Below are 12,078 nucleotides of genomic sequence, written 5' to 3'. Positions count from 1 at the left end.
TCGACGGGAGGCGGATCCGGTTCCATCGACTCGTCGCCAGCTGCGGCCACTGTCCCTGGTTGTGTAGAAGGGGCCGCATCATTTGCCGACGAAAGGCCGGCGGAGCGCCTGGCAGCAGAGCGTCCCGGCGAAACTGAGGATGGCCGGGAGCAGCGACTCACGGATGAAGCGTCAGACGAAACGCACCGGGGTGGAGAGGGGGATAGAGACTTCTTCTTGGAGGCCTTCTTGGAAGGCCGAGGAGGCACAGGGATGGTGGACTGGACCCGAAGAAGGTCCTCACGTGCGGGGTCCGTTTTGGAACGCCGGACCTCGGAAGCTGGGGTCCGGAACGTTTCCCTGATGGACGCCTGAGAAGAGGATCGCTTCTCAGGTGGCGTGGGGGGGGGGGGGAGGAGGAGGAGGAGGAGGAAGGGTGGCCCCTGGGGCAGAGCGGGTGGGGGCCACGGGGGAGGAGGATGTGGAAGGGAGGGATTTGGGAGGCGGGGGCAGAGCCCCATGATGGGCGGAGGAGGGACAGGATAGGGGTGAGGATACCGCGGAAGGAGTGGACACAACTGAGGCAAACGAAGTGGTCAACGGCACGGGATGGAGGCGGTCATACTTCTTCCTGGCCTCAGAATAAGAGAGCCGATCCAAAGTTCTGATTTCTTGTATCTTCTTCTCCTTCTGATAGGCGGGGCAGTCTGAGGATCTAGGCGAGTGGACGCCAGGACAATTAATGCACCGAGGTGGTGGGGTGCATGTATGTTCCTCACGAAGAGGACGTCCACAATCGCCACAAAGGGGCTTAGCCTCACACCGTGACGACATGTGCCCAAAGCGCAAACACCTAAAACAGCGCATAGGAGGCGGGACGTACGGTCGCACGTCACACCGGTAGCACATCACCTTTACCTTCTCCGGGAGAACGTCCCCCTCGAAGGCGAGGATGAAGGCCCCGGTGTCGAAGCGACGGTCTTTGGGGCCGCGCTGGACTCGCCGGACGAAATGCACGCCTCGGCGCTCCAGGTTGGCCCTGAGCTCCTCATCAGATTGTAGCAGGAGGTCACGATGAAAAATAACCCCCTGCGTCCTATTTAGTGCCAGATGTGGGACAATGGATACTGGGATGTCCCCTAGGCGGTCGCACGCCTAGAGCGCCGCCGACTGTGTGGCGGAGGTGGTCTTGATAAGTACGGACCCTGAACGCATCTTGCTGAGAGCCTTGATTTCCCCGAAGATGTCCTCAATGTGCTGAACAAAGAACATGGGCTTGGAGGTGGCGAATGTCCCCCCATCGGTTCGAGAACAGACCAAATAGCGGGGGAAGTACTTCGCCCCAAGCCGGCGGGCCTGTCCCTCCTCCCATGGAGTGGCCAAGGGGGAAAGGGCAGGAGAACCAGGACTAGAAACGGTACCTTTTCTTTTGAAAGACTCGGCCGCAGAGCGACCTGATATGTGTTGACGTTTCATCTGCGAAACGTCCGCCCCGATACCACCCACTCCGACCAGGGGCTCTCCCCACGGGCGCCACCCAGCCGCAGCAAGGGCCACCTGGCAGGATGACCATTGCCGGGAGTCCTGATGCCCCAAGGAGACGGGCATCTACTCCTTGGCCGACGTGGGGAGGATGCAGCTCAGGTATCGGCAGTACGATCCCTGTGTTGTCAAGGGGCTACAACCTAGAGGGTACATGACGACCCCACCACAACGGGCTGGCTACCGTGCTGGATTTCTGGTGCCATGGAAAGTCCATCATGATCGCTGGGGCAGATGGAGATGCACTAAGGGCGTAACTTGGACAACCCATCAGGCGTTTAGGCCCAATTTGAGGAATAGGGGGTACGGTTACAACGCCGGTGCAATACTGAGTGCCAAGGTCTTAGTGCACTTAGGACCAGTGGTACACCACGTAAGGTGTCCTTCCCCAAAAGGCTCGTACTTCTGTAGAATTTTGAAAAATGGAGGTGAAACCCCAAGGGGGACCAACACATGGAAGGCCGAAACGGTTGAAACTCCTTTTAGTCGCCTCGTATGACAGGCGGGAATACCTCGGGCCTATTCTTACCCCGGACCCGCAGGGGGGGTTGAGTGGTAGGACCAGCCACCATCCAATCTTAGTTCTTTCTCGAGCACCACATGTTCACTGTGTTGCCCATTTTGTAGATATGGGCAGCACCTTGTGAAGCACGGCTGACTGCACGTTGGCAACACTGTCCCCTCACCACTACTATCTGCCAGTCACAAAGTAATTTCAATTTGAGTACAGGCTGGGATTCCTGTATACTCTGTGTCCCAGAGTACTCTCAGATCTGTAAATCAACACCTCTTCAAGGTGCAGTTCATAGTACAGCGGACGTCAATCAAGAAACTTTGAAATCTACATTTCTCTTCTAATGTCTTCAATATATATATATATATATCCAGTAAATAAAAAGTTACATTCTACATATGTTATATAGGCTTACTAGGTATCATACTTAACAAAGAGATAAAGTAAAATGTAAAACTCTACACAGAAGAACACATTTCGTAAAAAAGTCCGTAACTTCTGCTTGTTTTTTCTTTGGTGCAGCAACAGTGTACACTGTACCCTCAAAATGGGATAACTCTGTCATTATTTTGCCAAAAACATTGTAGCACATCACAAATAGTTTAATTATTTCTATTGCATTTACTGCATTATTAAACATCATGGAGGAATGCTGACGCTCTTCTGTATCATACTCATCATCAGTTTCTTCCTTGTCCAGGTCCAAGATGCACACTTAACTATCAGCGATAGTCATGGGTTCTGTAGTAACAAGCTTTTCACCAATGTTCACATAATCCTCAAATGAGATCTGCTCTTCAAGTCGAGTCCATTCTTCATCATTAGGTGAAATATCACCAGTATGATCATTTCCACCACGATCATAGACATCATCTCAAATCTGGCTTTTCGGAAACAGTTCTGAATGGTATCATCTGAAACACTGTGCCATGAAGCTGCAATGTAGTGCATTGTCTATCAGGAGAAACAAATTCATTAATAATTTCTCGAAGTGTTCTTTGGCTCCAGTAGCACAACATGAAATAAATGCAAAGTGAAAATCTTACCTGTAAAATGTTTATTTTCATTTCTTCCTTTTTTTCGATGTTTACACGCCTGATGGAATGCTGCATGAGCATTTTGTGATAATGCAACTTGAAATTATGTATTATTCCAACGTCAAGTGGCTGGAGCTCCCTCATGCTATTCGCAGGAAAGAATTCCACGATCATATTTCTCAAATAAGAAGTAAGGTGAGGATATGTTGCATACCTGCCTACGAACAATAAAATCTTCCAGCCTGCTGCACCCATTTTCGCAACACTTCGAAGCCAGCTTTCAAAAACTTACTTGTAATCCACGATTTCTTGTTACCAGAGTATTTTGTGGGAAATGTGACAATGTTCTTAAAACAATGGGGCTCGGCAAATTTCCTGAATGTAAGTAAGGGGAGCTTCTCACTACCATCACTGTTAGCACATAACAGCACTGTTACACATTGTTTACTCCGTTTTCCTCCGTGATAGTTCTCACCTTTAAATGCCACTGTACGGTCAGGCATTACATTGTAAAACAAGCCCGTCTCATCCACATTGAAAATGTTTTTAAGAGCATATTGGGATGTCAATTCTTTCAAAGGGGTTTCCTTCCAATTTTGCACTGTCTCGAAATCAACACTTTTGCTTTTGCCACACACATTCTGACAGCTGATTCCACGTCTTACCATAAATTTGTGCAGCCAACCTTATGAAGCACTGAAATATTCCACACTGAGTCGAATTGCAAATTCATTTGCTTTTTCACAAAGCATTGGGCCTATAATAGGAATGCCTTCTGTTTTATGTTGCCTGAACCACTGCAACAAACAATCTTCCACGTCTTCATATTTCCCGTCCTGAATGCATGTCCGCTTACTAATAGAAATTCCGAACACACATGTACTATCTTCAATTTCTTTTGCCTCTGCACCTACAGAATTTAAAGTAGACACAGAAATTCCTAATTCCTTGGCAATATCCTTTCGCTTTCTATTACTGTTTTCCTTCACAACTCTCAAAATTCGTATCTTTTCAGCGATAGTAATGCTTTTCTTTTTTCTTCCACTCATGTTACCAGTTCTCAAAATAATTAGAAACACAGTAATACTGTACTATAGCCTATACAGTATGAGGTGTGATGTGTTTCGGGATTCCCAAGTGACATGCAACATTTCTTGTCCAGTTGTGCCCTAGTTCAGCAGAAGTTGTGTAATTCGGAAAAACAAACGAGTGTTACACCTACTACCAATCTTCCCTATTGATATCACCACTGCCCTAATAGTAAGCTTCATACATTATACTGCACTTTCCAATATTGTACAGTCTCTGTATAATATTTTGTTTTTGTGACAACTCTATTATTTCAGTTTCTACTGATGTTCCATATCTGTCAATCTATAAAACAATCTCAAGTCTGTCACATTAAAAATTCAGTGTTAGTTGGATTCAGATGCTTGCAACGAAGCAATTTTCTAGTTAGTGACCATGGTGCTGTGTTAATAGATAGAGCTTAGGCCAGTATTATACTATCAATTTTCTTTGACAGTTATCTTTGACATGGCACCAAAGGGGATATTACACTGTCATCAAGTATTTTGTCAAAGTTCCTTCATAAATGGCAGATGATGACTAAATACTATTCTCTGCAGCTCAATTTTACTTATGGCATTGGCAGTGTAGTGTGCTGATGTTGGCAACACCATCTTCATATAATGCAAATGTTTTGTAATGAAATGTTCATTTTACGAGTATAACTAATTTACTGAGTGGACAAAGGTACATACAAGAATCTGTCAACAATACAGCAAGAACAGATTTAATTATTTACTTTGTGGTGAAATGAACTCCCCGCAATGAATGGTCGTTGCCAACAACACACCACGCCATGCCACCGACGCCATAAGTGAAATTATGCTTGGTCTGCAGTTGCATGCACTGCAATTGCATTGTTATTGCACTTGCAAGAGAAGCAGAAGAAAAGGAAACACACTTGGGTGAAGCCATGGACTTCACAGCGAGATGCAAAAGATGTTGTTGTTGTTGTTGTTGTTGCTTTTGCTGCTGCTGCTGTTGTTGTTGCTTTTGCTGCTGCTGTTGTTGTTGTTGTTGCTGTTGCTGCTGTTGTTGTTGTTGTTGTTGCTGTTGTCTTCAGTCCAGAGACTGATTTGATGCAGCTCTTCATGCTACTCTATCCTGTGCAAGCTGCTTCATCTCCCAGTACCTATGCAACCTACATCCTTCTGAATCTGCTTAGTGTACTCATATCTTGGTCTCCCTCTATGATTTTTACCCTCCACGCTGCACTCCAATACTAAATTCTTCTAGTCAAGATGTGCTACAAATTTCTCTTCTCCCCAATTCTATTCAATAGCTCCTCATTAGTTATGTGACCTACCCATCTAATCTTCAGCATTCTTCTGTAGCACCACATTTCGAAAGCTTCTATTCTCTTCCTGCCCAAACTATTTATCGTCCATGTATCACATCCATACATGGCTACACTCCATACAAATACTTTCAGAAACGACTTCCTGACACTTAAATCTATGCTCGATGTTAAATTTCTGTTCTTCAGAAACGCTTTCCATGCCATTGCCAGTCTACTTTTTATACCATCTCTACTTCAACCATCATCAATTATTTTGCTCCCCAAATAGCAAAACTCATCCACTACTTTAAGCGTACCATTTCCCAATGTAATTCCCTCAGCATCACTCGACTTAGACTACATTCCATTATCCTCGTTTTGCTTTTGTTAATGTTCATCTCATATCCTCCTTTCACGACACTGTCCATTCCGTTCAACTGCTCTTCCAGGTCCTTTGCTGTCTCTGACAGAATTACAACGTCATCGACAAACCTCAAAGTTTTTATTTCTTCCCCATGGATTTTAATTCATACTCTGAATACTTCTTTTGTTTCCTTTACTGCTTGCCCAATATACGGGTTGAATAACATTTGGGATAGGCTATAACCCTGTCTCACTCCTTTCCCAACCACTGCTTCCCTTTCAAGCCCCTCAACTCTTATAACTGCCATCTGCTTTCTGTACAAATTGTAAATAGCCTTTCGCTCCCTGTATTTTACCCCCGCCACCTTCAGAATTTGAAAAAGAGTATTTTAGTCAACATTGTCAAAAGCTTTCTCTAAGTCTACAAATGCTTGAAATGTAGGTTTGCCTTTCCTTAATCTAGCTTCTAAGATAAGTCGTAGGGTCAGTATTGCCTCACGTGTTCCAATATGTCTACGGAATCCAAACTGATCATCCCCGAGGTCAGCTTCTACCAGTTTTTCCATTCGTCTATAAAGAATTCGCGTTAGTATTTTGCAGCTGTGACTTATTAAACTGATTGATTGGTAATTTTCACATCTGTCAGCACTTACTTTCTTTGGGACTGGAATTATTATATTCTTCTTGAAGTCTGAGGGAATTTCGCCTGTCTCATACATCTTGCTGACCAGATGGTAGAGTTTTGTCAGGACTGGCTCTCCCAAGGCTGTCAGTAGTTCTAATGGGATGTTGTCTACTCACGGGGCCTCGTTTCAACTTAGGTCTTTCAGTGCTCTGTCAAACTCTTCACGCAGTATCACATCTCCCATTTCATCTTCATCTACATCATCTTCCATTTCCATAATATTGTCCTGAAGTACATCACCCTTGTATAGACCCTCTATATACTGCTTCCACCTTCCTGCTTTCCCTCCCTTGCTTAGAAACAGGTTTCCATCTGAGCTCTTGATATTCATACAAGCGGTTCTCTTTTCTCCAAAGGTCTCTAATTTTCCTGAAGGCAGTATCTATCTTACCCCTAGTGAGATATGATTTTACATCCTTACATGCGGAAGAGATACAACAAAATTTGCTACGGGAGCTGCAAGTCGAGGACGTGAAGTCGCATGAAAACCCCTTTGGGAATGGACAAGAATACATTTCAATATGTGCTCAAGAAAGTGGCTCCTCATATTATGAAGCTGAACACCCTCCTCATAAAGGCTACATCTGCAAAAGATAGACTTACTTTAAGACTGTGATTTCTAGCTACTCTAGTTTACAGTACAGGTATAGCACTCCAATGCTGCACTGCACATTGACGAAAATAATACTAGAAATGTTTGAAGCTATTTATAACACACTGAAGGAAGAGTACGTGGACGCAAATAAATTTAATACATACTGCAGTCACGAAAAATTTTTATTTCCACAGAAGTTGTAGAATTTCCCCTTTATATTCTCAGGGGTATATCCTGGCTGTACTTCATAGCTAATAGCATCTGCAGTTTTTTTATAGCTCACTTTTTCTTCTGTTTTTGTTTTCGAGATGTCATAAGCTACACAGTGCTTCATCTACTTCAAATATTTCTGTCAACTTTGTTATATATGCGATGCACCATGTAAATTTGGGAGTCGTGTTGATAAAAATTGTGTGTCAGACAGCTGCAGCGACGCTAGCGCTCCAAGCGGTTGATTTCTCCATGCAGTAAACGTAAGATGAAAGCTTCCTTTGATCAAATCTAAGGCGAGGTGCTAGATTTGATCAAAGAAAATTTGACCAAGGCCTAAGTTTGACAAAGTTCTTTATTACACTATCTAATTTCATTATTGTCTAGTATTGGCCTTACCGGCAACCCACTCTGAAACACTGCATCATAACTTCGTATCAGTGGGAAAAACGTATAAGTGAAAGAAGTATAAATGAAGTTTTACTGTATTTATGTTTTGGCATATTTCAGTAACATTCCCTTCTTTCAATTGCTTGTTACTGAAATTGACATAGGTGACCTACCAATGAAAGGCTAAGGATTTTTTTAACCAATAATTCCCTTTCTTCAAATAAAAGCACAGGAGAGCAACCCTCACAGATGTGAACATGACACTGACTATGGCATGTGTTCTGACAATTACAGACAAAAAGATGATGATCCCAGTGTATTATTATTATTATTATTATTATTAGTAGTAGTAGTAGAAGAAGAAGAAGAAGAAAACTGAAATGGCCCACAAACTCTGAAGATTTTATTTTCATGAGTATTTCTTCATGTTGCAGTCTAAATGTCTTTTGTGAATGCATTTTCCATTCTAACATTTACAAACTAGCCTGGAACAATTTCTGAATGAATAAACGAATGCAGCTCTTAAAAAACCGATGAGCCATTTGTCACATTAAGCTCCAGTTAAGTTTCGATAAAATAGTAATATTGAATCTTACCTGCTAATAAGCATTGCCACCAACACTGGTGTCCATCCACAGTAAAGAACTTCTCGTGTGTGCTTATTCTGCTTTGAAATCCAAACCCACAAAGGAGTCACGAGAACAAAACCAGAAATGATAAGTGGGGCCAGCCAGTCGGTTTTCCCTGGAATGAATTACAATACTTTCAGAAACAGAAAACTGAATTTTGGAAATAAAATTTCATTCTAATTGAAAGTTGACAATAGAGGTTTTTTATTTAATAAAATGTTACAACTGTTTACATCTGTTCATACTCGAGATAACAATGGATTTTTGAGGCAATAAGCTGAACCTTTTGATAGTGCAACTGGGTGACAACAAGGCAAATAAATCCATAGTTGCTCCAAATTAAACAAAATTTATTAATTCTGTGTAGATAGAAGCAACAGTTGCTGTAACTACCAATTCGGTGTGTGCACCGTTTCATTGTTTGCACATGAAGTTTGTGCTTGGTGCAGCCACTACAGGCCACTTGGCTGCAACCCTTGTTGGAACTAATAACTATATAGGCTGTTGCCCAAGGCGCCGCTGGCCACTTGTGGGTTGCTAATTGAATTGTACCTTGTCTTTCGTGTGTGTGTGTGTGTGTGTGTGTGTGTGTGTGTGTGTGTGTGTGTTGTCTAAGCAATAAATTACAATGGTCTTAAGGTTAGAACAAAAGTAAAATAATTTATGATTATAAAATGGCATGGACAAAAGCACAAAATGTCTTGTAATCAATACAGTTGAAAGATTACACTGGAATGAACACCTGCCTAACTACAGAAAAAAAAAATTTAATCTTGTTTTCTTTGGCCTACGTATTTTTAACCCACACCATCTGCAATATGGAATATGAATAAGCTGTTTCATATACAGAGTGAATCAGGAGGAAAAGTCCATGCTTTGAGAGGTGATAGTATTGGTGAGTCTGAACCTACAACTTCATACGGACATATGCCCTATTCTGAAATGTTTCCAAGATAAGAACACATTCAACGTACATTGTTATTTATTTTCTCTATTATTCAGTACATTGATATTGTTTACAACGTGCCACAGTAGAGTAGAAGAATTTGTGATGAACAGTTTGATACAGGGCACTTGTGGTTTATCTATAGTCTGATTTAAAGTAGTTGTCACTTGACGTTTGCGCTGCGAAGTTGCGGCGTTGTCACGTCAAGCACTCACTGGAGGCAGCCGCCTCAGCGCATTGCTACCCCCGGCGATAGAAAATTGTTTTAAAGCCTGTATCTTCGACAAAAAGTAAGTAAAAAATTTCAAACCCACATATGATGTATATCTCTACAATGTCTCTCAATCTGTCAAATATCTATTCTTAATTTTAATTAGGACAAGAGTTATGTTAATTTGCTTGAAACCATTTAAATTGTCGATTTCGCAAACAGCTTCTAACTTATCACGTCATTACGGAAAAACTATTGGTGTCAAAGCAAAATATTTTTTTCCATTCATTAACAAAATAATGCACTCGGCAAAGAATCCTTAAAAGTTTTCGTAGTGCATCACGTTTCTTGTATATAAATTTCTGAAAACAGCATTTTTAAGCAACCCTATCAGTACTGAACTCGAAACAAGTATGACATTTAAAATCTCGATCTCCTATAAATATTATGTAAATATTTTGAAATTTACATACAGTATCGGTCTCAGTGGTATCTATAAGCAAATCAAATATCTTTTCTTAATTTTAATTAGGGCCGTTGTTACATTAACTATTGAAGTGTGAGAAATTTTTGCGTACGGAAAAGTTTTCTTCTTTAGATTGCAAATCTCAAAAACTATTACACACATTGAATAGCATCTTGGTGTGTATACAAAATGAAATTGAATTAAAATTCAGTCTAACTTACCGTTAGGAGATGACGAGAGCTGGCCAAACAGTATTTCTTAGTCTCACAACAAGAATAAGAATTAATCAAAATAAATTCACAAACACACTATTTAATGGCAGTAAGTACACTACACACTAATCAGACAATGCAAAAACACCGCTTAATTCAGAGTCAGAGTCAGTGGAACTATCAGTCTCGCTGCTCGTATTGACAAATATAATCAAGTCTGACACTTTGTTGTAAGATACCTTCATTGTTCCATGTGTCCTGTATCACTCCTTTCATGTGATGTACTACCTTCTGCCAGTCTTCCGATGTCACAATTTCAACTGCCTCTTTCAAAAGGCGTTCCACTTCGGTTAATGTAAATTTCTTATTTTCTGCAGCAATATGCCGCTTAACCTGAGCCCAAATCAGCTCTATTGCATTGAAATGGCAATGGTAAGGAGGCAATCTGAGCACTTTATGCCCGTATTTTTTTGCTACTTCATCCATAATGTAAATCGGGTTCTTTGGTTTGTGTTGCGATACAAGTTCTAATAATTCTGCCCTTGTAAAATTACTGTCGAACTGCACCTTATGTTTCTGTAACCAGCTAACAATGTCGTTTTTACTCGTTGCCTTTGTGGGTGCTTTGTCTTGTATTACTGAATGATAAGGAGCGTTATCCATAACAATGATAGAGTTTTTTGTTAAGTTCTGGAGCGCACAGTCTTCAAACCATTTCACAAAGTATTGTGGCTCATCTCTTCGTGGTAGTCGGAGGTCTTATTTGAACTGAATAGCAGCAGAAAATTTGGAATGAAACCTTTTGAATTTCCGGCATGTGCTACAATTATCCTTTTTCCTCCGCCAATCGGAGCTGCCATACTTCTGCTGATGGTACCGTCTGTCCAGCCTTTTTCTAAACTGTGTCCTGCATTCACCCATGTTTCATCAAGCCAAATGATATCATCAAAATTTGTCCCCACTAATTCTCTAAGAAAGCAGCATCGCCAGGCTGCAATATCTTGGTGTTCCATTAGTAACTTTCTGCCAGAGATGGATTTATAGCGGAATCCTAACTTTTTCAAGACTCGTAACAAAGACGATTTACTACCCTGAAATAGGTCAGCCGCTGTGAGGGTAGCATGTAGTTTTTTGAGTGTTGGATACTCCTTCCTCGAATAAAATGTGTATCTTTGATGACGAATGCCATTTTCCTGAAAAAGAGTAAAGTTTTGTGACCCTCTTCTCTAGTCGCCTCTTTTCCCAGGTGTCTCCAATTTAGATGAGTCACTTGAGCCTTCTTTCGTGAATTTCTCCTTGCAGATTCTTATTACTGATCGTTCGCTAACTTGCAGAGCAGCTGCAGTTCGCTCCACCACCTTATCCAAAGGAATGAGAGGCCCTCCTGCATCCCTCTCTCTCTCAAAATACTCCCTTAAGGAACACACGTATTCACGTGCCTGACTGCGTATAACGACGCCATGTCCGCCACTTTTTGTAGGTTTCCGAGGAGTGTGCAGCCTCTGCCTCCCTCTCTTGCGACTGCTTTCATCAGACATTGTAAACACGCGAAGCTACAAGTCACTCAAATCTCTCACACGCACGTCTACAACGGCTCGCTGAGGACTGGCTGGCATAATGTCTTAGTCAGCTCGGCAGAGCGAAGTGGCAATGCAGTGGCAGCCGACAGCGCCGGCTGCCATTGGTTTACTGGTGGCGGGAGCCCTGCGGCATGTTGCCTGTCAAGTGACAACTACTATAAATCAGACTATAGTGAGGAAACTACCTCAAATTGGCCTACAAAAACTACCTAAGCTACAGCAAATGCATGTCATGTGAGATTTTCAATATTATCTCACTCTCTTCACACAAACTATTAGCGCAAAAGAAAAAATGAATAGGGACTTTGTTGTAGGAAATGTAATGTAGTTGAATTTTATGCTGTGACAGGTTTTTGCTAGTGGCTCCAGTTT

At 42.1% G+C, this 12,078-nt stretch overlaps 1 protein-coding gene across 1 annotated transcript in view; it reads right to left on the bottom strand.

The window, feature by feature from the left end:
- LOC124722103 (solute carrier family 41 member 1-like) overlaps positions 1-12,078 on the bottom strand; it is a 166,082-nt gene that overhangs the window by 60,886 nt on the left and 93,118 nt on the right. The window contains exon 6 of the mRNA XM_047247301.1: positions 8,259-8,406. Within this exon, the coding sequence (XP_047103257.1) occupies positions 8,259-8,406 (148 nt within the window). The remainder of the gene's footprint in view (positions 1-8,258; positions 8,407-12,078) is intronic.

The sequence above is a fragment of the Schistocerca piceifrons genome, chromosome X (genome assembly GCF_021461385.2).
Source record: "Schistocerca piceifrons isolate TAMUIC-IGC-003096 chromosome X, iqSchPice1.1, whole genome shotgun sequence".
NCBI classification, from domain to species: domain Eukaryota; kingdom Metazoa; phylum Arthropoda; class Insecta; order Orthoptera; family Acrididae; genus Schistocerca; species Schistocerca piceifrons.
Note: the sequence above shows the minus strand (reverse complement) of the source record. Positions and strands in the feature narration are given on the sequence as shown.